Here is a 27,420-nt window from a genome sequence, read left to right on the forward strand (position 1 = left end):
TGTTCAATGTTGCAAAACAGCTTAAACCGTACAATTTCTCTCCTGTATCTTCCCACTTCAGCTCCAGGACTATACAGTTGGTGTCTTGGCATTTTACTCTCTGCTGACAGACAGATTGGGTGGGAGAAAAGAAAAAAAGTAAAACAACCAACAAACCAACCAAAAGACCTGTTGCGCTGATGATGCCCGGAGTCCCGTCGCTCTTCAGGTTACGCCGCTTCCCACCAGCGACTCTGTGTCGTGGACGGCCTCGTTGCAGCAGACTCCTGTTCAAAGGGAACATAAGCTTTTTAGACAGACATATGTTGCTTATTAGCTCGGATCACAGAAGGTACTGGATGAGTAGCAATGCCTCCCTGATGAGGGAACACGGCCTTTCCACTATCCATAAAAGTTTTGCAAATCCAGCTGTCTCCCAGCCCTACCGTACGTTGTTTTTCCAGCTGTGTGCCATCTTTTTGGCAGGAGCATGAAAAAGAACCGCAGTACCATCTTGTGTGAAATAGGATTTGGAGCAAAGGCGGCGGTCAGGTCTTCTAGCAAACTCTCTTGCCCAAATATTGACATTTTGATCAATATGGGCTTGATGAACAATAAGCCAAAGAGGTTGAGGGGGGCTGGGGAGGACATTGTGGTTCAAATCAGACTTGTAAAGAAAACAAACACAAAGGAGCCATTAAGAGAAGACACACAAGTTGAGAGATACTAATCAGTTTTATTTTATAAATACAGATGAGCTTTCCCGCAATTACCAACATAGTTTTAATGTGTCATTTACTATGGGATATTCTGGGTTTTGCTTATTTTAAATACCTGGTCAAGCAAGGATAAGCCAATGCTGTTGTGCTTGCTATAAAAATATAGTGGGATATGATCTTCCAAAACTAATATTCTCAAAAATCTTAGGAATTCCTAGTGAGGCGAAAAGATTGCAATGAAATGTTTTCTCCACTTGAAGACATTTGCAGACATTTAACAGTGTCACAGCTGTGCAGGAACTGAAAGGCTCTTGACAGTTTAAAGCACACTGTGATATATCATCTCACCTTCAAACCTACTATTTGCTTCTCTCCCACTACGCTATTTTCAAAGTAATTTAAGGAGGGGGTGGGGGGGGAAATAATCACAAAAAAGAAAGCCATGAGGTGGCTGCAGTCTCATAACAACGAGAAGTTTGCCAATGCTTTAATTAGCCCTACGACACTGTCCCCCTTCACACCACCTTCTATACAGAAAGCAATGAAAGTGGAAGAGAAACATGGGGACAAGTCCAGGCCTACTAAAGACACATCCATAGAAAGCCCATCAAAGCAGCTTTCTGCGACAAATGCAGGAATCAACCATCGTGTTTGACACATTAACAATTACGGGGCTCAAACAGGAACAGCAACACAACATCAGGGAGGAAAAACTTCATTTGGTCGGGTGCAACCTGAGAAAAAACGCAACTAATGAAAAAAAAAAAAATCCAAAGTCCCACTGATGCTCTACGAACCTAATTTCACATGTTGCTGAATTGCACTGAGACGCTCTGTTTGCCTATGAAACCTAGCGACTTCACAACTACTCTTTGGGTTGCCTGGAAAAGTCACCATCACACACAAGCAAACACCTTTCCGTCAGAGAGGAAAATGAGCATGCCTACAAACAGGTCTGTGCTGCTCTGAGCGTGCCAGAACCCACGCCGCAGGGTGCACGACTGACTCAACGTTCCCAAATTTCACCTAAAGTTATACTGCTATCAGAATATGGTAAGATACAGTCACAGGACCAAGTATCTAATGCTCACTTCACTACTACATGCTGTGCTTTCAGGTGTTTATTTCTGGCCAAAGCACAGTGAGAACTTCCTAGCTCTTCTCAGAGATGATGTCAGTGCTTTAAGCTGCTGCAGCGTTTCCTCTTTAGGGAAGCTTTTCATGAGGTTGGAACAGAAGACCTTATTTGGGGAAGAAGATACTCATCAATGCTTCCAACTTCATGCCCAAGTTTGCACCTGGAATCACGTTCAATGCCTTACAGAATCGAGGTCTGAGTGCTTCCATCTAGCACATTGTACTGCAACAGACCAAAGATAATGAATCGCTGTAGAAAGGCTCGATTCAACAACTCAACTGCAGACACGTTAAAAGCTAACAGAAGAAACGTGAATATAATTTTAATACAATCATTAAGGTGTTACCTGGAAAAATGCATATTCTAGAACAGTGCTATTATGTATATTGGTTCGTCACGTACACGTCTTGTGTTGACAACAGATAGCTGAGATTATACATATCCACATTTTAAAAAGTTAATTTAGGCTAGCCTTACGGTGAAGTTCGGAAAAAGACTAGGTCACTGGTTCAAAAGAAAGCATAGACCAGGGAGGAAAAAAAAGCCAGGTATGATGAAGTGTTTTTTATTCTGCTATATATTTTTTTATATTTGAGAGCTCGCAACTGAGCCCGAATTCTTGGGTATACAATATAGAAAGCAAGAGCAATGAAATCCAAACTGAAACAAATACCAGGAATCACAAAGCAGGCTGCAAATTGCTTTCCCATTAGTGCAGCTGAACACACATGCCAGTGGTAACCTACCTAACAGCGAACCGCTGGAAGTTTCTTCCTTTAAAAGTATAGATGTTTAAAAGGATATTAATTTGGATGAATAATGTTAAGTGCCTCCTTTCTACAGAGGGTGGAGCGATTCCACAAATTCACCTAATTCCAAAGTGCTGACTGCATTTTCAGTCTGGGTTTTTATGAAGACATCTGTGGTGCCTCACAGCACACTGTCCCCATCAGACACCTCAGAGGGTGGCAGCCGAACCCCACTTAGTCAGTGCATTCCTTAGGTCTCTACTGATGAGGTCTGTGCCCAACTGAAGTGGGGAATGGGCAGGCTGAGATTATTTTTAATAAGAAACCTTACAGGCAATTTAGTCCTCAAGGCTTCTATAGGTAGGAACAGTGAGTATGGAAGAAAGGAGGGGGAAAAAAATGTCATTTCTGATTAATCAGGTGCAAGGAAACTGCAGATATCGCACAGGTGCTCATTCTCTGGCAAGTTTACACCACCAACTGAAGACCCATCAGTGCAAACTAGAACTTCAAAGGCTACAGAGCACAGCCAAGATAAAGCTGTCCAATTATAACAAATTCATGGTATTTCTGTAACACTGACTACATTGCTCAAGAAAACACAGGAGTATATGGGAGAAGGTAAAGAGATCTTATCATAAATGTACTTTTAAATTAACTTTTTCCTTCTTCTGAAAAGATTAAAATAAATTTAACTCTAAATAATAATTAAGAAATTAACAAGTGTTCACAGAAGGGCCTGATCAGCACTAGAAGTTGTTTCCAGGAAAGCCTTTATAAATGGATTCCAATGCCTAAAAAAAACTTCCAACAGATTATAAATACCAGACATAAGAGGACTGGAAGCAGAATCAAAATTTACCTGGGCTGTGAATATACCATGATCCTGTGTTATCGTGCTCAAGTCCACTTGTCTAACACCATAGGAATAGCTTTAGCTTTTTTATTTATTTTTTTTATAATTAATATAAAGAATAAGTGCAATTTTATCTCTATTCCAGATCACTGATTACACCTCAATGTCTGCTATCAAATCCCTGTCCAAGGTCACTTGTCCGAACTTTTACGCGGTCTGCGGAAGCTGGACATGTTTTCATTCAGTGCATAGATCCTTCGAGAGAACTCCTCAAACTCCCCTAGGACTTGTTCATCACACTCCACTGCCACGGCGTGCTCCACCGGGATGGAGTTAAAGTCTTCTAGCTGATCTCCCGTGCTGAACCCTGTCGCTTCCATCCCCATGATCTCCTCCGCTTGCTCCACGGTGCAGCAAAGGACAGGGCCGAGCGAGGGACGAAACTCGCAGGGCTGCTCGTTGCTTGCAGTGCCAGAGCACTCACCAGGCAGAAACGCCCCATTTATTGCACTACTATGTCGTAGAAAAGACTCCTGCCGGTCTTGGGTATTGTTTAGGCTCCCGTTTTCTCCATTTAAACTGCTGCACAAGTCCTCACTTTTCTTGGGATTTCCTTTTGAGGAGTCCATAGAGGTATCCAAGGAGGAAGATATTGATCCAGGTTTTTTATCTAACTCTCCTACACGGGCTGTGATGGCAACAGGCTGTGTTAAAGCAGAGTTGTAACTAGGAGGAGGAGTTTTGTACTGTAGTCTTTCGTTTCCTGTGCTGGCTCGTTTTCGGAGTCCTTTATCTGGAGAGGGAAGCCCAGTGGAAAAGCCAATATCCAATCTGCCGAAGCTAGAGCTCTGTCTCTTTGGAACAGGAATTGCACTGGATGTATGGTGTCGATCACTATAAAAAGAGGAAAGGATAAATCACAGCTGTCAGGCATGCTCACGAGCAATACAGATGTTTAACCAAAGGCTGAAGCAATTATTTTATCACAACTCCGGGCTCCATTTGGCCAACTACTTGTATCCTAAAGTGCTAAAACCCCAAATGTGTTTAATGCTGTATGAACTACAGAAGACACCCCAGAGGACAGCTTTACTGAAAACCGGTAAGATCATGTAGGAACAGTTACAAAGCTCTATGGTTTGAAGAGTCAATCACCCAAGAAACCACCACGTTATGTTAATTCGTACTGTTAACACCATTTTATAGGACCAAGCTGTACTTTATGAATTATTACTGTTGACCATATATTTATCTATTTATGGCCTGTACTGGGCCATCATAAACTCTTCAAAAGTGAGTAATAATGGCAGAATCCTCTAAGAGCGACTTCTTCCAACAGTGGGCTTTCCTGACAGCTGTACGAAAGAGAAAAAACACACCAACTTTGCTATTTGCAGAGGATTATTTTTGCCAGATCTTCTGCTTTTCTGTGCCAATCATTCCAAAACTTTTTGGACAAGCGTCATGTTTCTCGAGGAACATGAACTAATCAAACTTAATTTACAAGTTTGATTTTTAACTATTTAATACAGTTCCACAGATGACTTACACTGTCTCAGGGTCTGTAATTTGGAATACCCGCTTTACGTCATCTGGGGCATGTTATGTGAGTTCTCCTTCATCGGCTTAATCCTTATCCAAATATAATCACCATCCTATACGCAAATAGTATGTTGTAGGTTAACTTGAGCAATGGGTTAATTTTCCTTCCAAATGAAAAAAAAAAAATATATATAGCTACTACTGATCTGCTGAATATATAACTCCAAGATTCAACTGCTGTCACTATGAGTCTCCTTCATTAACTCCATTTAAAAGAAACTCCTTCCCCTCAAGGCCAGATACATTTTGGGACCTGTTTTGCAGGGGAAAATCTTGGGATAGCAGTCACAAGTAGTCCCTAGTGTGGATCCTTTTACATATTATTTTTCTTTTTTTTTTAATCCCCTTTGTAAATAGGATAAGCTATATTGCAAAAAGTCCCTCTGTGAAAAATAAGCAACCCTACAGGATGGCAGTGTGGAGTACTACTGCTCTTCATTTTCCTCGCCCATCTTACCTCCTCCCAGGCTGCCCCTTGATACACGCGTAGGGCTTCCTTCTCTTCCACAAAACCCTCTAATTACCTTAATGAAAAGTTGCTTTTCAGAATTTACAGTTGTGGACAATGAAGTGGAGAGATAAGCATCACACACGCAGCTAGCGGCAAAACCATCAACTTTCTTCCTAGATTTCAACTGCTGTTTCAGACCTTTTTAATGCAAACTCTGTATAGCATTTGCAGCTTTGTTTGCAAAGGTTTGGAGCATTCTTATCAGAAGTGACAAACCAGAAAGCAGTGTGTGCCACAGATGCTCAGAAATGCTGTATATGTGGTCTTGGAAACTAGCCCTCAAGTCCCTTACTGACCAGACACTTTAAAATACTTCAACCAACCCCTATGCAAACAACCATTTATTTTTAAAATGATGTAATACAACAAACACAAGAATCTTGAGGCACACCACTTGTGAACTTTACTTAGGCAACATACACTACAGGATTATTGGGGATAGTCTGTTTTCCCTTCCTCTTCCCCCAGCTTAGGGCTATCAGAAAAAGTAAATGAACACTTGGTATTACTTAATTAATTAGATTCTGTTTATCTTAAATCTTAGCTAAGAAACTTCTTCACGTTTCCTCCCCCATCTATAGCAGATGGCAGATGCATAGGTACATCACGTTAGTTGTTCTGTAGAGTATCCTTTGCAGAGGGAAGGGTATGATGCCAAAGCATCGGATCTGCAACACCACGTACAGCAGTGAGGGCTTTCTATCTCCTGATCTAGGCACAATGACAAGAAGGCCTTACAGGAAATTCTGCCATTTCTCTGGATTTTATTGAATCATCCACAGCTCTGGGATACACATTTAAGAGATTAAAATCTAATCCAGGAAGAATTTCAAGCTGTACCTGGTGGATTTAAGTACAGATGAGTGTTTCTCAAAACAATCTCAAGGATATCTACTCCTTACACAATGTTTTAGTGTAAAAGCTCCTGCCTGAAGTACAAGCAGTCTGAAGACGGTCCAGACAAGTCACACACACACAGCGGCCTGAACACCAGCCTACAGACAGGTTTGGAGTGGGTCCTCCTGTTGAATACATCACCTTGCAGCACAAGGTTCAAGATCTCACAAGAGACATCTCACATGAGGATGACATGTAGGGAAGGATGAGCAGAAAGCAGTCCTAGGTTTAATCCTAGCTCCTGAAGCTGCAGAGGCACACCACTGTGCAAAACACAAGTAATTCTTGGAGAGATCAAACCCAAGGCAAGGCCTTTTCACCATCTGAATGAGTAATATCTGCTCCTCATATTTGTTGTGCTGGATCAAAGGGCTGGAGCACGTCTGCTATGAAGACAGGCTGAGAGAGTTGGGCTTGTTCAGCCTGGAGAAGAGAAGGCTGCGGGGAGACCTTAGAGCCCCTTCCAGTCCCTGCAGGGGCTCCAGGAAAGCTGGAGAGGGGCTGGTGACAAGGGCAGGGAGTGACAGGCCAAGGGGAATGGCCTGAAGCTGCAGGAGGGGAGATGGAGATGAGATGGGAGGCAGAAATCCTTCCCTGTGAGGGTGCTGAGGCCCTGGCACAGGTTGCCCCGAGAAGCTGTGGCTGCCCCTGGCTCCCTGGCAGTGTTGAAGGCCAGGTTGGATGGGGCTTTGGGCAACCTGGGCTAGTGGAGGGTGTCCCTGCCCATGGCAGGGGGTGGCACTGGATGGGCTGTGAGGTCCCTTCCAACCCAAACCATTCTGTGATTCTATGACTGCGCTTTAAAACTTTATCTAATTTTTCTTAGATCAAACCCTTTAAAAGGCAAAGACTTAAGTATGGCATGAGACTGTCAAACTGGTAAACCCCAAGTTACCTTCAGCAAGTGCTGATCGGTCCAATTTAGGCACACTTCTCTATGAAGCAGAAGAAAGCAGCAGCAGCAGAAATTTAAGTGTCTGAGCAAACCAGCATGAAAACTGTGGTATCTAATTAGCTTGAGAGAAGCAGCTTTATAAACTGTTCTGGTGGGCATGTAAATTTAAGTTCCTCCTAAAAAAAGAAACATGCCTAAATTCCTTTGTAAATCTAGGCCTTGCAGGCAAACGGGTGAGAAATTAATTAGTTTGCAGGACAAGGAGAGTTTTTAAAGAGCTTGTTATGACAAGACTATTCAAGCTAACACGTTATGTATGCCTGAACAATACCTCTTCAGTCCAGCAGCCAAAAAAAATCTTCCCTTCACTTAGTAAGTTGAACTGGCAGAATGATCTCTACTAAGTGATCTAACAGCCTAAACGTAGCAGTAATACAAAGCTAATCTCCCTCATCTATAAAATAACTTCCTAGTTAATAGGGTACATAAGGGCTGCCCCATAGGGCAGTAAAGCAGGAATGATCTTCATTTATCATACAAGCATTCAAACTAATGAATTAGAACAAAAAGCACTTGCAGTCAGGTTCCTTAAACCTCATGGAATCAAATGGACCTTGCTTAAGACTGCAAAACCAGGTTTTAAGCTTCTGGAGATGTATGTGGGCAGATTTCTGAAACCGCCCATTGCTGCCAATAAATATGAATAGGATGGGTTTAGCTTCAGTCAGGAATAAATATGGGGATAACAGCCCAAATCTGAGAAAGTAGGAATGAAGTCAACAGAATAGTTTAACTGCTTATCAAATATTACCTAAGGCATTTAGATAAAAGTAAATATGCATGAAGGGCTTTGGAGATAAGCCATCTAAGGGTTCATTGCCTAAGCTCCTTCCACAGTCACTGGAGAAAGAAAACAAGCACGGGAGGGAAGGGTGGGCAATACCCTACTGAGAGCCATTTATGATCAGTGGGACAGTCACCCTCTCAAGATGGCTCTTCTTGGCCACAGGTCAACCTAGGCAACTAGTTTAGGCTGAGTGACAAGTGTCTAGAAGGCAAACATGAAAAGATGAATAGCTCTATACTTTTAAGTAGAACGATAGTCACAGTCTCGCAGGCAAGTAAAATAAAAAATAAAATGGCTGTAGGTACAGTCAAGGGATCTTTTCCTGTTCCATCACCTCCTTCTAGGTGAGGATGAGAAGTAAAATTGAGGTTTTGGTTCAAAAGTAATGTTTACAGAAAGGCACAGAGCTCAGAAATATGAGGTTGCTATTAATCGTCATGAAAAGAACCCGACAGAGGGTCTCTACTGCATTTGCATTTTCCTTGAAGGAAAAAGCTGTACTGTTACCAGAATTCGTATCACTGCATCAAGGCAAACTCTGGAGAAGGAGATGCTTTATCAGCTTCACAGTTCATGGAATTAATAAAATATATAAAAAAAGCAAGTCACATTAGAAAGCTCACATCTAATTGCCCAGAAACTTTAGAGACTAAAGGTATCGTCACTAGCGAAAAGAGTTTGGCTTGCAGGAACGTAGCACTTTGCTTGAAGGTACAACCTTGACCTGAATTACTGCGGTTGAGTTGGTTCAGCTTCCAGCCACAATTACTTGGTCAAATTTTCTGAGACGGCAAACAGATGTGGACATCTGTCCAAAAAGAATGGCCTGTGACTAGTGGAGTATAAAAACTGATTTGATGAACTGTCGTCAGGCCTTAATGACTTTTAGTCATCAAGTTGGATCAGACTAGACCTGGTTATGTACAAGAGTATGCTGAACTGCTATCAGGAAGAAGGATTTCTAAATTAAAAAAAAAAAAGAAGAAGAGAGAAACCTCAGATTTATTGGACATTATAGATAAGAGAACTACATCATCACCAATCTCAATGATTCAATTGCATCCAAATCTCAAGAGCCAATTTGTAGTAGTCTAACTTCAGCTGTAAGTTTTATTGGCAGCAAAACTACAAAGTAGCTGTTTTCTCCCCAAAATATTAGTTCTCACTAGTTAATAATTAGTCCATTTGGGCATTCTTACAGACCTAAGGCACAAGACACAGACTCCAGGCTGTGAACAGGCGGGATAAAGTGATTGAAGTAGGACACAAACATTTCTCAAGTTATTTTCTTAGTGAACAGATTCTGATTGTAATCTATTTGCAGTTTTGATAAAAATTAAAAAAAACAAGTTTCTTCAGTCAGATTCACTTATTGTTTAATCTGTCTGCAAGGAGCTCTGAGAAACTGCAAAGCAGAATGAGACAGAATACAATTCACAGGCTCAAATATGTATCTTTTCCTCCCCACAAAATGTTTCCTCTGAGGAACATTACTGGATCACAGCTGGTCAAAATACTAAATCCTGATTGTCTGGCTAAAAGCCAAAATCCACAGCTACAGCTCTTTGGTATGAGAATACTTAAAAAAAATAAATAACTTAAACACCATTTGATCTTTTTTGTTGCAAACTATGACCTCATGGCAGTAAGAACGCTAAATGAAGGTGTTTAAGTTGGTTTATAGCCATCTGAAATGTTTGAAGCTCCAAGCGCAGGTCTGAGCCAATATCATGTCAACTGTGCTAAAAAGCAATAATAGTTTCTCACCTTCTTAGAGATTACTGGTTAAATAACGCACAATAGTGACAGGGCTGCAAAGGGAGGCTGCCAATACGAAGTTAAGGTGAAATTGCGTCTTTTGGCAGCTAAGAAATTCTGACACATGCTTTTTTTTAAAAAAAAAAAAACCCAACAAAAACCCACAACTCTTCATAAATTAAGCTACCAGAGTTTTCTTAACTCCAGCATTAAGTTTTAGCCTCCTCTTGAATCTAGCAGTGCATGAATCAAGACGTACCTTCGAAACACAATTTTAAGCCTTGGCACGCAAGTATTTTTGCGTAAAGCTTTTAAATGCAGGCTCAAAAGGACATCTCCCTGACTACAGACAAGACCTTCTAAAGCAGTATCTCATATTTGCCAGTGTTAGATAAGCCTATTGTCTAATCTATTCACTAGGGGGAAAAAAAAAAATCTCCTTCTCGCTGGACTGCTCAAGTTTGCAGTGTGCTCTTTACTTGCCATCAATAATCACAAATATCACCCCTCAGAAGTCACACAGAGTAAATAAAATTAAGCTGAAGAGTAGGAGAGAAAATGAAAGAGTCTCTTGATTTAACGCAACCATGATCTAAAGGGCCTGACTTGTGAAAGATAAATCTGGACATACAAAAAGGAATAAACCAACATTCAAAGTGTACAGACTACGCCTAAGTAAAGACTTGGTCTCTCTCAAAAGCTGGAATAAATTGCATATTCAAAAGAAAAGGAATTTAAGAGAAAACCTACACAGGGCCTTTTGCATCAGCAAAAGTTAATCTTAAAAATGAGCTGCTTTTCTGGAAGGCAGTGAGACTCCAGGACTAAAAAAAAACTGGAAAGAGAATAATTCCCAAAAGGAAACAGAAAAGATTTGAGGGACCACAACTGTGACAGTAAATCAACAACAACTTTGGCTCATCATCTTTCACCTTTAGAGTCAATATGCAGATTTGATATCAGAAAAATAAAGTTTTTGCAGTTCTGTAGCCTCCATAACAGTCTGTGCAGGAACCAACAGATCTGTCTTGATTTCATCCACATACAGTACAAATAATATTTTTCAGTAGAGGTAAGAAAAGTAAACACAGCAGAATATAGGTGCCAGGAGAGATATGAAGAGGGAAGCAGAGCTTGTAGACTTGCAAGCTTGCTGCAATAAATCACGCGTGTTGGGATGTGAAAACACGTATTAATCATTTAAGCGTCATGCCTGAGAAACCAAAACAACACAAATCTCACCAGGCAGAGGGATCCAGCAGCAACGCAATTAAACCTCAATGCAAAAGCACTCCGCAGACCTTCGACAGGGCCAAGGGCTGCCCCAAAGCTCCAGGCAGAACAATTGGAGTTCGTGAAAGCCTGACGCAGAAACTTTAAAGACAAATTTGCTTTGATAGAAGTATGAAATAGGTGGGCTCTTCTACAAAAGCTGTGCGGGTTTTTTGTTTGTTTGTTTTTAATCTGAAGGGCTAAGGAAACTATTTTGTACTCAAATCTAAACTGATGCTTATCAGAGAAAGAGGTTAAGCCTGAAATAACTACATATTTCAGTTACCCTGAAGGTCTAGGGTATTCAGTTCCATTCCAGACCGCAGAGAAATACAGATGTGTCTAGTCAAAAGCAAAAGTGAGGACGACGCACAGGTTAGGAGTTAAAACCAGTCCTGTTCAAAGAGAAGCTAAGTACAGCATATGTATTGTTTTTTACTGGTGTGATTATGATTTAACAGAACTTAAATTCAGCAAAACTCAGCTACAGTGGGTTCCTAAGAAAGGAAACTGAAGACCAGCAACAACAAAGCCAAACAAACCAGGCAGTGCAAGTGAATCTGTAGATAAGGAAAACCCATCGCTGCCTCACGCATTCCCACTCTCATCTTGCCAATGAAGGATAACCTGGAAATACTTTACTGAGTACAGTTTCGCCTACAGTATCCTGAAAACAAAAAATTCCTTCAAATCTTCATTTTAACAGCTGGTGGCGTTTATGCTTGTTTAAATATATGTAATCAGATATTATCCACAAGACAGTGGGCATCTGTACTCTATGTATGTGCTCGACTGCAATGTCCGATTATGAAAGTCTAGCCAGTCTTCCCCTTGAGCTAGACTCCCTGTAAAGCCTCATTTCCATTTATATTATTAGGAAGCACTAAGAAGCATTGTTTAGAATCATTAGCCTTAAAAAAAAAAAGTTAAAAATGAACAACTATTCATACAAGTTTTGGAGGTGAGAAGGAAATGAGGCATAGGCATTCAAGGGGGGGGGAAAGGAGGGAATGTGATACTCCCGGAGAACTATGCTTAATATTCCTACATGTTTTGAAATATTATCCAGTCAAAAAAAAATGTGTTTTGTCTTGTTAATGACTGTGTATCACCTATAGGAAAATAAAACCCTGCTTGTATGATGGCAAAACCTCTAAGGCATAACTAAACCTTCCATTATCAGCTCTTCAAAGCCAGCACGCACCAGAAGGGAAGAAGAGATACCTATGCTTTGAAAAAAATTCCCATTTAACATGTCCCAGAGTCATGCCACTTCTGCTAAGCCATGACCCATACCCCTCCCACTCTACTGATGAGTACGCACAAGTGCTACAGAAGTCATGGTTTAGGTATTTTTGGCCCTTCGTTTTCAGATTTGCTTAGGGGATCTTTGGATTTTTACACCACAGCAATGGATATCACACGAAAACTCACAGTAATATTTTCCCGTTGAAGAAAGCTTTTCTTTATGCATCTTGCTAGGCATTAAGAAGAAAAGCAAGAAGAATCTTTTCAGCTGTGCCAGAAATTACTGACAGAATAAAAGTGCACAAGGAGCTGAGCGTCCTTTTCTCAGGGCCTGTTTACTTCCACTGTTTTGTTGGCCAGGCAAAACTTTTCACAGCATTGCTCAAAGGTAACACTTCTTCTACTCCTGTATTTGTTTTCCTTTGCCAAGACTCTCCTCCTGAAGTAAGCAATTTGGGAACTAGCTTAGCGCTCACATTGATCGGCATTTCTGTGTAAGGAATGAAAGATAGCAAAGGCAAAGAGTGACACAGAAAAATAAGAGCTGGAAATAGCTGTGGCAGGACGAGAGATTTTCCCACAGGATTTTCATTACTGTAACCCACTGCAGTGTAAATTTTGTCCCAAAGGTCTGATACATTGAGCTGCGCTACTCTGAGGCACTAACACCGTTTGAAGTCTGCTCTTATGATTTTCAAATGGAGAAACAACAAAAACCTTGAGTTTGTTTATGCATAAGAGAATGTGTGATCACATACTGTCTTCAGAACTGATGTGTTGCTCTTCCCACATTCTGTACATTGCAGGGAAAAAATAAAACAAAAAAAATTTAAAAAGAGAAGATTTTTAGAGCTTAGCAAAGTTTTGGGATCCTACCAAAATATGGCAATAAGAATAGTAAAATCAGAGCAGAGTTTGCCTGCTGTTATTCAACCCAAGACTATTTATCACATAACACTTTTTCTGCATTCATTTCAGAGAATTATTTCTATCACCAGAAACATTCACCCTATACTATGCTGCATCTATACCTGTCATGCAGGACATGATGAGACTAGTCTGCATTACAGGCTAGTCTGCAGCCCTGAGGAGAACGACTTGGGGGTACTAATTGATGAGAAGCTCAACATGAGCTGGCAGGGTGCGCTTGCAGCCCAGAAAGCCAACTGTGTCCCGGGCTGCATTAAAAGAGGTGTGACCAGCAGGTTGAGGGAGGTGATCCGGCCCCTCTACTCCGCTCTTGTGAGACCACCACCTGCAGTGCTGCATCCAGCTCTGGGGTCCCCAGCACAAGAAGGACATGGAGCTGTTGGAGCGAGTCCAGAGGAGGCCACGGAGATGATGCGAGGGCTGGAGCACCTCTGCTCTGGAGACAGGCGGAGAGAGTTGGGCTGGTTCAGCCTGGAGAAGAGAAGGCTGCGGGGAGACCTTAGAGCCCCTTCCAGTCCCTCCAGGGGCTCCAGGAAAGCTGGAGAGGGGCTGGTGACAAGGGCAGGGAGTGACAGGCCAAGGGGAATGGCCTGAAGCTGCAGGAGGGGAGATGGAGATGAGATCGGAGGCAGAAATCCTTCCCTGTGAGGGTGCTGAGGCCCTGGCACAGGTTGCCCAGAAAAGCTGTGGCTGCCCCTGGCTCCCTGGCAGTGTTGAAGGCCAGGTTGGATGGGGCTTTGGGCAACCTGGGCTGGTGGAGGGTGTCCCTGCCCGTGGCAGGGGGGTTGGAATAAGATGATCTTTAAGGTCCCTTCCAACCCAAACCATCCTATGATTCTATGATTACACCAATAGAGGCTCCTCCTACTTCTGCTGGTTTAACATGTGAGGAATTCAGATACAATATGCATAGCACTGGAAAGCTTTAACTCAACTGATTAAGAAGGGCCAGTGCCACAATGTTTAGTGTCATTTCACGTCAGATTTAAAAACATAGTTCAAGTTTGGTTTTGAGTCTCCCCTAAAAGCCATACACTAGCCCTAAAATATTAAGGTTTGGCTGTTAGTGCTTTTAGTTCATTATCGTATCAGGAACAAGTATCATAGAATTCCAGGGTGGAAGGGACAAGGATCATCCGGTCCAACCTTTCTTGGCAAAAGCCAAATCTTAAAAGTGTCCAATGTTGGGGAATCCACCACTTCCCTAGGGAGATTATTCCAACATGTGATTGTGCTAGTTGTGAAAAATTTTCCTCTCGTGTCCAATCGGAATCTCCTCAGGAGTAACTTGCCCCTGTTACCCCTCATCTTTTCCATGTGAATCCTTGTAAAAAGGCAGTCTCCATCGTCTTTGTAGCCATCCTTGAAGTACCGGAACATGGTGATGAGTTCTCACCTAAGCGGCCTTTTCTCAAGGCTGAGCAAACCCACGTCTCTCGACCTTTCCTCATACAGCAGGCTTCCCAGTCCTTTGGTGGCCCTCCTCCAGACCCTCTCCAGCCTGTCTAGATTTTTTTTGTATAGTGGGGATCAAAACTGAACCCAGTATTTCAGGTGTGGCCTGACCAGCACTGAGTAGAGTGGGATAATGACTTTTTATCTCTGCTGCTGATGCAACCCAGCATCCTGTTGGCTTTGCCACTGCAACACACTGTTCACTCATATTGAGCTTGTTGTCCACCAGGATCCCCAGGTCCTTCTCTACAGATCTGTTCCCCAGCCAGGTGGATCCCAGCCTGTGTTACACTCCTGGATTATGCTCCCCCAGGTGCAAGACCTTACACTTGTCCTTGTTGAACTTCATAAGGTTCCTGTTAGCCCACTCTCCCAGCCTATCCAGGTCTTCCTGCAGGGTGGCTCTCCCTTCCGAAGTGTCCACTTCCCCACTCAGCTTGGTATCATCTGCAAACTTCATCAGGATGCACTTGATTCCTTCATCCAGATCACTTACGAAGATACTAAACAGTGCTGGGTCCAGTATCAATCCTTGGGGGACTCCACTTGTGACAGGTTGTCAGTTTGAAAAGGAGCTCTTACCAGCACCCTGTGGGTGTAGTCTGTCACCTGTTCCCCAGGCAATGCACAGACCATTCGTCTATAGCATAACGCATCGGTTTCTCTAGGAAGAGGCTGTGGGGAACCGTACCAAAAGCCTTGGAGACATCCAGGTAGACAATGTATCCAGGGCATCTGCATGAGGCCAAGTATGACCCAAGGACCACACAAGACCTGTGCAACTTTGGGATAGTGAATAAATTAACCTAGGGAACCTAAAACAGCACAATGCTATGTTTGGGTGGAATTCAGGGTTCCAAAGAATGAAGATGAGAATACAGGACAAAATAATTACTTAAGGTAAGAGGCTGCTGTAATTGAGCATGCACAATTCAAAAACCATAAATTTAAAAAAATTGAGAATACAAAGCATCTGACACAGGCAGAAATACACTTGCTAATGAATTGCCTTCCACATTTACTAAAGTTCGTCTCAGTGGGTTTACAGAAAATTGGTCAAGCCTCATGCTGCAACAGTTGCTGAAAGACAACCCTGCACTAATTTTAGTCTTATAACACAGAAACCAGCCACCTCGCTTTAGTCAGGAAAACTGCTTTTCAAACAGTCTTCCCCACCCAAGAAGTTGTGGGCCCATCAAATGAATGAGAGTATAAGAGCAGAAGAAAATAGTACAATATTGTGGACATAGTATGTGGCCTGTATTTGGGGGGGGGGGGGGGGGGGGGGGGGGGGTGGGGGGAATCCAAATCTTCACCAAGCATACTTAACTCTTGTGAAGAGTAGCTGCTTGTTTATGAAAATTTTTTACAGTTAAATTTTTTGTAGCATCCACCCCCTTTTATTTATGAAAAAATACTTACCATCTAACCATGAGCCCAAGCTCCATGAAGTTTTTCAGGTTAGGAAGTGTTTGCCTTAGATCTGGAGTACTCAGCCCATGTTGATATCTAAGCTACAAGAACAGAAAAAAACTAAAATTAGCACTGCTTTCCAAATCTCAGATTCCAATGAATCACAGTCAGTTAATTTACTAAGTTTTCAAAGAAAGTGTAGGATAATCAAGCAGTTCCAAAAGATCTATTCCCTTTAAGGAAATGTTCCATTTAATACTCATAACTTCATATTAGCAAAACCCACCCAAGAACAGGGACAAAATAATCAGTCAATCTGACTGTTAAACCTCATTACTCTTTCCATTTCCTATGTGTAACGGGAGAGCAGCCTCACAGCTTAAGAAAAATACAGTCATTAAGTGAACAGACCAAATTCCAACACAATGTCCTACATTCACCGAGTCAAAAAACCATTTATTTGTGTGCAAGTGCCATCTCTCACCCTGAGTGTATCAATGTATGCTGGAATCAGTATTGGAATTATTACAGTAACGTCAACTAATAAAAACACATACTGTCACACAACTGACTTAAATCTGTGTTCCTTATACAGTTTACACTAACATTCAAACTGCTGCTATTATTCTCATAACTAAACCCAGCATTCAATATCATGTAGCAAAGAGAAAGGCTTCAAACATTGACTTTACACTGACTCCATGCAAACGTTGACTTGTTTTAACCTTCAGATTATCAAATGAAGTACGCATGACATTACCATCACTTGTAATTATAAACTACTTATTTAAGAAGTCCCCAAAATAAAAATACCTCTCAAGAAAACAGCGCATGGAAGGGAAAAAGTCTGACTTACTTTCAGGTTTGAATCTCAAAACTTCAGGGAGACTTTGCAGGAAAATATATCCCTCATGCAGTTAAATATGAGAAAAAATATCCCTAAATTCCAGTATCTTTAAGGCTATTGGAATGAAGCAGTATCAACTTAATATGCAGTTCTCAGTGGAGTTTAACAGCCTCTAGAAGTCACAGCTGGCCTCCAATATACAGATACAGTAACTGCCCAAATCTGATACTGATAGAGCTACTTGCTGAAACATGGAACAATCCCACTCAAAGTTAAACTCATCTTTTAGAATTACACACCTGTTTCCATAATTCATGGAAGGAAGGTGCAGGCAAGCATCTTCTAAGTTAGAAAGATTTCTGACTTCTCCCAAACAATGGGCCAATCAATTTTTTCACAGAAAAAGACTCTTGAAATTGGGAATGATTTCTCTGCTTGTCTGAGTTTTAGAAAGAAAAATTACTTTGGAATAAAATCATCCTCAGTACTGCATTGTACAACAAGAGGCCATTTATTACGCAGTTTATTATTTCCATATGGAGACAGTCAAGTCATATGGTGGGCTTGGATTCATATTTTCTGCTACAATGACAGAACCTGGATTAAGACAACCATACAATATAAATTACTAAACGATCACCACATTCTCCTGATGGGATTACAGTGGATTTGGTTAACCAAAGAACTAGCCTGGGGCAAAAGAAATAAAAAAAGGAAAGAAAAACAAAATCAAAAACATTACATTTGTTCCTCCTACCACAATCAAATGTTCATAGAATACCCCTTTTTATAGTCATCCTTAAATTCTAAGGTTTCAGAGCATGAAAAGATTTGGATTAAGGGATCTCTCTATTCCCAACAGCTCAGATCAGAGGAATGCGTGTGAGACTCTTGTATCAAAACATGAGCAAAAATACTGTTTCTGCTAAAACCCATTTTCATATTGCAAATAGTAGAGATGTACAGTAAGTAAAGCTAGGATGTAAGTCTTGTTAAACCTCTAGGAAAAAAAAATCATTTAACTTTATAAACTGCATTCTATTTTGGCTTTGTAATAGCTTAAAACCAAAGCAATATTGCCGTATGCATCTGTATCAATATAAGCTGACAATCATGTATTTACAAACCAAACCTACAAGTAATCCCAGAAGCTGTTGAAAAACTCACCTGCCTTTTAGTGACAGAAAATAATAAAAAAAAAACCCAAATAGTTGAAGCAGAGCCATGAGTGAGTTCCCAGGTTTTAGTCTGGTTCCAAAATTACCTCCTCATTAATGCAACAAGGTTAACTCCTGCTTCACAGTGGTCTGCAAGTCTCACATACCCCCAAAAAGAAATCTCGCTACTTCTACTGACTGATAGAACCTACCACATGTACAGCATACAGCAAACGGGAGCAGGGAGGGAGGAAAAAAAAAAAAAAGAGATTTCTCTTTTACTTGAGAGCAGAACTCCTCTTCCTCCTGCTCTTACCCTCTGCCAATGCTGCATCATTAGTAAAGACAGACTGTTCTTTTCCCCAAACTGTAAAGCATTTCTTATACACCTTTCCTTAAGTTTATTGTTTTTTAACAGCCAACACCACATGTACAGGGATAGTTACTCCACCTCATCCAATAAATAGCAAGACACTGAATATCAGTAATAACCATCATCTGCGACCTGTTACAGTAGGATTCACACAAGAACATCAAAATCAATTTTTAAAAGAAAAAAATGTAGGGAGAAGACAGCTGCTTTGCTCATGAGAGTTAAAAGGAACTTAAAGATAGAGCTGTGCATTATGGAAGATGTAAAGAGAAAAGAGGCGAGGAGGAGAGCAGTGAAACACGAGGTCTGGGTAAGAAAACAAAAGCAGAGAGAGGTGACCAGGAGCTGTCTTGACTCTCCTAAAACTGAGTTCACATTTGGGTTGTTGCTATTAAACATCACCTACCTCCACCCGCCCCACGCTAAGTTTCCAAAGAAACCAAGTATCATTTGCAAAAGCAGCATTTTATTTGAAAATTAGATTGTTCCTTCAGGATATTACAGCCCCGGCCATCGAAAGGAAACGTGCCTGTTTTGAGTGCACAAGTGTCCAAGATTTGTGTTCACATTTATGACCGGGTATTCTCCATGGGACTGTGAGTAAATCATTAATGATGTTCAAGTAATAAAATATTAATTGCCATTTCCTTACTAATATTTAGCTCCTATATACAGCTTTGTTTTCCCAAGTGCTGTGTTAAATGTTGCTTGATTGAACAAAAACACGTAGTAAACATGAACTGGAAAACAAATAAGCTGAAGACATCAGAGACTTCAGACAGGAGTCTGAGTCTGCTCTCAGAGCAGTTACTAGCAACACTTACTCCACAGAAACAAGATGTAGCAGATGAGATGCATCATATTTCACAAACAGTTCGAGACAGAATAACTTAAGGGATATTTAAGGGAAAAAGTCTCACTTTGTAATTTCTTTCAATTATACAGATTTACTCCTTTTACTCATCTCAAAAAGTGAAAGTTTCAATATTCTATTGTACTTTGTTGCTTTGGTTTCTGTGTCAACTGACATCATTCCAAGTTATTTAATTAGAGATGTAACTCTAACTGGGGAAAAACCCACAAAACCCACAACAAAAACCATACTCATATAATCACAGAATTGTTTTGGTTGGAGAGGACCTTTAAGATTATCGTTTCTACAAGATTTTAGAAAACAACTCTAGATTCATCCAATTAGATTACTTTCTCAGAAAACTTGTATCCCCAAACTTCTGACACTACAAATCCAGTGTGATAAACTTAAGAATTTCAGCATGATGAAAAGACTTTGAAGAGAGGATAGACGCTATTTATGACTGTCAGTAGGTAACTGCCTAGACTCCTTTTGTAAAATAGGAGTATTTTGTCCTATGACAATTTCAGGAAGTACCTGTACAGAAGATCCTGAAGAAAAAGGAGATTAGATTCATATTAAGGCCAACTCTACCTCTATAGAAGACCAGCGCATCATACTAGTGGGTATTTTATATTATACTTGCTCTTTATTCCAACATCATAGAAAACTATATGTTTAACTAAGCTGCATTTAAAACAATGGTTCCCCAAGCGAAAGGCAGATTTATTCTTAAAACTTGTATTAGCTTTCTAATAAAATGTTTAAACACTTAATTTGCATCAAAGACTAAGAAAATTGTTCCAGCTAACACAACCACAGCATTAGCTGTAGGTGAGGAATGACAAACAAATTAAAGTTAACTCGTAACAAGTTGGACATAATTGGTTTAGACTCATTAGAGAAAAAAATAAAAAAAATACTCAGTTGCTCCAGTTTCTACCTGCATTTCCTTCTGTGCAGCCATTTGAATGTCTACCAGAAGGAAGCTGTCAGTCATCAGCAGTGAGTCAGCTCCACTCTGAGCATCTCCAAACCACTCCTGACATCCAAGCATCTCCCAAGTAATTTATTTTGTCAACTAGAGTGTCGTATTTGATTGAAATCATGTCAGACAACATAAAAACTTACCACCTTCCTAAAGGTAATAATTCCACGATAAAACATTCATTTGCCAAATTTTGACAAGTGTAGCTACTTCATTTGTTAACTAATTAATATACAAACCTGCAAAGGTTCAGTTACTCTCCTGTAAAGTCTGTAAGATCAGCAGTACTGGAACTATTAAAGTTTTTCAAATAAGTTGCCTTAAAAAGAAACCATTTAGCTATCTTTCTATTTCTGACTAATATCAGATTGCACCCAAGATCAAAATTAGGGCTTTTGCCACTAAGGGGCTGCCTCTTAAGAAAAATAACAATATCCTGCATTTACGTGCAAAGAAGAATAGCCCATTTCCTATACTAATTCCTGTAACAGTATTTAATGACTAATGGTATACGAGCACACACATTTACTTCCAGCCACAAACCACAGAGTACCTTGACTGGAATATCCTTTTTTGGGAACGCAGAATGACTCCAATTCCAAACTCATCTGTTCATCATTTACCATATTGTTTCCCCAGCCATATCCATCTTGTTTCTAAGACATATGGAAGCAGTCTTACAGCTCAGACTATGTTAATAAAGTTCAAAATACCAGCCACTTCAGTACATGTTATGCATAATACGCGAGTCTACAATGAAACCTCCAGCATTTTTGCGCTTCCCTTCCTCTCTACTGCAGGCAACTGGTCCTTGATGTTGTAGCACCGTCTACTATTCGTACAAGAGGTGGACCCAACCCACTACAACAGTACGTGAGCTCGCATAGTGTAAAGGCAGTCAAAAGCAATTCTGAATTATTTTCAGTTCAATAAGGAGTTTTTCTTGAGAGCATCAAGCATTTAAAAGGACATCTGCTCCACAAATGTGAAAACCCACAAATAAAAATAGAAGCAAAAGTGCTCTTTCGATCAAGTTTGCAGTATTGGTTAACAGCCAAGCATTTACATAAGGTTTTCAGAGGATGTCAAATGCTGGGACAGAAATATAAAATGCAAGTTTTAATAAAATGACATAGTTAATTGTTTTACAAGATCCTGGATGACTTTTCAGAGTATGAAGGAGCACTGGCTGGGATTCAGATGACTAAGCACTCCAATAATGAAAACAGAAAGTGTTGTTATAATGCCTGTTGCTATATAAACAACCTTGGGGGATCAGTGAAATAATGCCTGCTGCTATATAAACAGTTGTGTGTGTTTATACCTTTTGGGGAAAATTATAAAATTTTAGATTATTTGCACTCTTAACATGTTGCTTGCCTTTGTTTTATTAAATCTAGCTAGTTGTTCTAGCTCTGAACAGCTGTGTGGGTTTACTGAAAAACCCTTAAGCTGCAATATTAGTGGTATCAATTAGCTCTTTAGATAACGTATCTCAAAACTAAACACTTAAAACTCATTTTTATTTTTCCTATTTAAAAGACTGTCAATATGCATCTATCACAGTTTGGAAGTAAATCTAACTTTCTTTTTTTTCTTCTTCTTCTTAAGCTTCTTGGGGAAGCAGGATAGAAAAAAAAGCAACATAGCAAGCACTGTGATTATACCAAGTCTTTAAGTCCTCAATCCTGCTTTCAGAAGGAGCAAATAGAAGACTGCCATAGTAGTGACAGCCCTCATCCAAACAAGAGGAAGTGCTCAAATACACGGCTATTTTTATGGAAATACTGACTTGTATCTATGCCAACGCCTGCCTCCCTCTCCCAAGTGGACTGTTCAGAGGTCCACCCTGAAAAGCAGATGTTTACTTTGCAATTCTTCTAAGGGTACTAAACTAACAAGAAAAACAAGTTACATCAACAGCCTTGAAGGCCCACGTCCTTCATTAATCCATTGGGCAGACGCTTTAAAGTTCCTCAAGCTGACCCAGCGTGCTTAAAAAAGCCTTCATTAAAGCCATCTTAAAGCACTCCCATCACAATTTTAATTTAGCAATAACAAATAAGGCATACAAACAGCAATCAAAGCAGTAACAGGACACAGCAACTCCACTTTATGCTGGCCCTTCAAAGGCTGCTTACAATCACACTGTTATTTTTAAAACATGCTTAGTCTAAACTAGCCTGATTTCCCCCCCATTTACAAGGTAGAGGCTGCTATCAGTAAGATACTTTCCTCTTCTTTTACTTTCATCTGTCACAGCAATAACTAACAGTCGAGATGCTGCAAAGTCACCAGTCCAAGACAGTCAATTCTACAGTTAGGAAACGTTGATCACTACGTTATGGCTAAGTGTCTGCACACATTAGGTTAGCATGGAGTTCCCACTCATTCGGTTCTTACAAACTTATCAGATAACAGATCTAATTGTCTTCTACCTTCTCTGATTTGCCTTAGATTTATATTAAGCTGCTTCTTCCCCTCACATCCACCAAAACACAAAGTCTGACCGTTATTCAAACACAGCAGCAGCAGCCTAGACGCTAATGCTCAGCAACTTACATTTGGCAGAATATTACAAAGTAGTTTTCTTCTAATTTTTAAAACTGAAATGCGATAACAGGCAATATTTAATACTAGATTTTGGGTTCACAACAATAGTGTTTATTGGAGATAGACCACAAGAAATTAAGGAAATAGGAGTACGTGTCTGAGTACATGCAGAACACGCTGTAGAACTAAACATTCAGATGAGCCAAAAGCTGTGTTTCCTCCAGGACTCTCTTGCTCGTATTCGTGAAACCTTTCCTGAGAGAAAACACAATACCCCTCCAGAGGGGTCTCACACATTACCCTTCACGGTTCGAGTCTGCTGTCCCGCTAAGGATATGGGAAACCATCGCCAAAGATAGGCTGGGGGAAACAACCACTTACATGAGTAAACTATTCCTGTGAAATTTGATGGTTAGTGGGCTCGTTATAAAACCAACATATATTGGCCCCCTTGCCCGTAAAGGTGCCTCTCATACCACGACCATTTTACAGAAAGAACATTTAAAAAAAGCAATTTAAAAGACAGAGTAGTTACTGGCCGTGGAAAAGTTTCCCCCCCTTCTCCAGGGCAGCACTCAAATAACTAAAACCATGTTTACTGTTCGGCTGTAGTCTCCCTGCGTTAGAGCTTGATGAGATGAAACTATACAGCGTAACCTTTCCACGTTCAGGTCAGAACTTCTTAAAACGCCTCGGTATCACAAAGCGATGTTTATTGGATTATAAGACATGGGCACACGTACTTCCTATGACCTCATTCATCCTGAACTTTTGTATTAAAAATCATTACATCAGGCAGAGAACCAAAGGTCAGATGTGCAAAAGTCAGGAGAAGAAAAGACAAGTAATATTTTGCACCTACATCTTAAACGTGACATTTTCTTTATGCATTTAGTTCCCCAAGCATACTTTTGCACTGCACAAGAACATCTGAAGCTTTTTACCTACATATACCAAAAGGGCAACAGTCTCAGGACCACACCGGTTGGTACAGAGAACGCACCCACCTTGTCCTGGCTGGAGATGAGAGCAAATATAGCACAGAGCCCAAACTCAACAGCCAGGCTGAAAGGCTGCATGGCTGCACCAGGGTATTCCATCAACTCAGGGTGGTGGATGAGCATCACAGACTGGTTTGGGTTGGAAGGGACCTCACAGCCCATTTAGTTCCAACCCCCTGCCATGGGCAGGGACACCCTCCACTAGCCCAGCTTGCCCAAAGCCCCATCCAACCTGGCCTTCAACACTGCCAGGGAGCCAGGGGCAGCCACAGCTTCTCGGGGCAACCTGGGCCAGGGCCTCAGCACCCTCACAGGGAAGGATTTCTGCCTCCCATCTCATCTCCATCTCCCCTCCTGCAGCTTCAGGCCATTCCCCTTGGCCTGTCACTCCCTGCCCTTGTCACCAGCCCCTCTCCAGCTTTCCTGGAGCCCCTGCAGGGACTGGAAGGGGCTCTAAGGTCTCCCCGCAGCCTTCTCTTCTCCAGGCTGAACCAGCCCAACTCTCTCAGCCTGTCTCCAGAGCAGAGGTGCTCCAGCCCTCGCATCATCTCCGTGGCCTCCTCTGGACTCTCTCCAACAGCTCCATGTCCTTCTTGTGCTGGGGACCCCCGAGCTGGACGCAGCACTGCAGGGGGTCTCAGCAGAGCAGAGCAGAGGGGCAGAATCCCCTCCCTCGACCTGCTGGTCACGCTGCTGGGGATACAGCCCAGGATACATCCACATCCATCTGCATAAGCCTGTGAACTCCTCTCTGATAGTGATGAGGTTTCATCACCTGATGACAGTTTAGAGCAATACAGTAAAGTTTCCAAATTTTTGGAAATTTGCATGTGGTGCTACTCACTCATCCTAAATTTATTACCGTCATATTTTGATAAATCCACTCCAAAACCAGGCATATTCCCATTTGGCATCAGTCCAGCTTTACCTTGCACCTTAAGTTGTTGCAGGAAAGGAACCTGCAGAATTGTTTAAGCGTGCACAAACCATGCACTCCGTTAGGTATTGAAAACGCAAAGTCTTTTGGCTATTTGTTCTTTCATGCTATGCTGGGAAAGCTCTTGTTTTAAAGTGGGTAGAATTGAGCTTTTGGCAGTTTTTCTAAAGCCTTCATCCAGGTTTGTGAAACCTGCTCCTTCAAGTGAAAAGGCTCTAGCTTTGAGAAAGCATTACTCAAAGCGCAAGTTATGCGGCCCATGCCACAGAGCCTAAATGTTGGGGATTCTCAGCTCCCTGCCCCATGCTTCACCTAAGCTGAACTGCTTCGCAGGTATCAATTCTGCTAATTTTAGTGGGCAAAGGAGATGGACTTTGAAAAAAAAAAATTAGATTTTGAATCAAATGGGAAAACCTCTAATTCGAGGAATATAGAGCCAATAGTTTAATCTGTGTAAGACTTGCTTCCTATCAGGTTAACACCGTCATCCAGTGAACACCAAATGCACTAAGACACACCAAGACCGGAAATGTTTTCTCTTATGATGGAAGATATTTCAAACTTAAAAGCCAAGGTCAGAGAGCATTAAACCAAGGCCTGTTCAGCAATGGCCTTCCTGAAAACAACTAGCAACTTATATTTGCTAAACTGAAGCAGAGCTTGTTTTTTTTCTATTTACACAATATTAACCTAAGAAATATTCACATGAATTAACCACAAGACCAGCAAAGAAAGATACAACAGCCCCTTTAGTATTTCCAGTCTCTTGAAAAACAAAATCCTTTAAAGCTCTGGATTTCCAAGCATTCTGGACTGATCAAAAAGTAAACGAGCCAATACATATCAGCCACTTTTATTCCTTTTGTCAGAGAACAACTTGCTCTAAACTTCAACCACAGTATATAATAAGTCTGAAAGGCATTTATGGATGATTAAGCAGCTGTCATACCCAAAGCTTTCCCAGGATTTGTGCCCTGATGTGCCAAATTCTATGCATAGAAGAGACAAACCCTGCCTCGTGGAGCACAAAACATACATATTAAACTATACAACAGAAGAATAAAGGATGTGGGTGGATGGAGAAAAGAAAATAACAGAAGTTCAGCAAAAAAAAAAAAAGTGACAGCTTGTCACTTGCTTGCTAATGACAGATAAGAGTAAATTTTATACATTAAAGCAAGTGAGGTTTGAGGAAACGCTATGCATTTTAGCATGATTTTTTCCCCCCATTAAGAGCTGGCAACATGGCAGAAAATGAGATGGCTCCTGAAGGAAGAGATGGGCTCACAGATGAGGTCCATGAATTCCACAGGTGTGCTGAAACCAGGACAAGGTGTTAACACTTCATATCTGAAAGTCAAGCTTTGTCTGCAGAGCACACACCCTATTCGTTCGGAAAAATTACACACTGCACCTTTTTCCTGCACTAACACACTGTGCCACGGCTTGATAACAGACTTCCCACTTTCCTGTCTCTTTCAATTTCAAAATGTAGTACTTATATATACACGACAAAGCAGTTTAACTTGGCAAATCACATGTATTTATGTCAGCTTAACTCTATCAGGAATCCATTTTCCTTTTGATTACTGAATTCTGGTTCTATTTTAAACACATACTTTTTTTTTTTTTTTTGGAAGAACTTAGTGGGCTGAAGAGTTAATGCACAGAGACGATGACAGCTACATAGTACACAACTGATGCAGCACACAAAGCATGCTTGCCGGGGGTGGTCCCCAAAATTGTTTTGGAGAAGTGACTCTAGGCAGAGCTGATGGTGGTCCCCAAAATTGTTTTGGAGAAGTGACTCTAGGCAGAGCTGGTGGTGCCACCTCTCCTGTTCCACCCAACCATGTTGTTCACCCCACCTCAGCTGCAACCAGAGTGAGAAGCACAGCCTGGGCTCATGTTGCAGGTGCAGGGATCCATACGGGTTGGAGAGCCAAGATCTGCTCCTCCAGAGAGAGCTAACCTTGGCCTTTTGCTGATCTGTACAGACTGCCGACAGGCAAGGATAGGCAGGCTTTCATCTGAATGAAAGGGCGACTGTTGTTACAGCTAATCCAGTCTCATTTCAACCTATTTTATCTTGGCATGGGTGATAGGAAAGGAAAAAAAAGCAAGCCTTCCAACGAGTTTGCAAAAAGCATATGTAAATTCCCCAATTCTAAATGATCTGGCTAGGTCTCAGCCCATTGCTACCCTAGGAGACTTTCAGGAATGAAACTTCTCCTAAAAGCTTTTGGCTCTGTGCAGCTGGAGAAGGTACTTTGTGGTTTTTCAGGTGCAGTCCCTTCCTCCTAACATTAAAATGAATGCTTGGCACTTTACAAGATGAGGACTCGGCTCTGGCTTCAACCTGTGCTCTTTCAAGAACACTTTTCCCTACGCAGTTAAATTGGCCACAAATTCAGACAGTGCATTCTTTCTGAACTGTACGTT

General features: G+C 41.2%; 1 protein-coding gene across 3 annotated transcripts in view; it reads right to left on the minus strand.

Moving 5' to 3' along the window:
* Window positions 1–3,514: 3,514 nt before the first annotated feature.
* UVRAG (UV radiation resistance associated) overlaps window positions 3,515–27,420 on the minus strand; it is a 101,232-nt gene continuing 77,326 nt past the window's right edge. The window contains exons 14-16 of one of the 3 annotated variants that reach the window (XR_012833456.1): window positions 16,279–16,370; window positions 4,991–5,096; window positions 3,515–4,335 (exon numbers count right to left, since the gene is read on the minus strand). Coding sequence is in view for 2 of the 3 variants with exons in the window: in XM_075742595.1 (XP_075598710.1) it covers window positions 3,633–4,335; window positions 16,279–16,370 (795 nt within the window). In the remaining variant the exon portion in view is untranslated. The remainder of the gene's footprint in view (window positions 4,336–4,990; window positions 5,097–16,278; window positions 16,371–27,420) is intronic. The other 2 variants (XM_075742595.1, XM_075742596.1) reach the window with 2 other exon arrangements.

This window comes from Balearica regulorum, chromosome 1 (genome assembly GCF_011004875.1).
Source record: "Balearica regulorum gibbericeps isolate bBalReg1 chromosome 1, bBalReg1.pri, whole genome shotgun sequence".
In the NCBI taxonomy this organism is placed as follows: Eukaryota; Metazoa; Chordata; class Aves; order Gruiformes; family Gruidae; genus Balearica; species Balearica regulorum.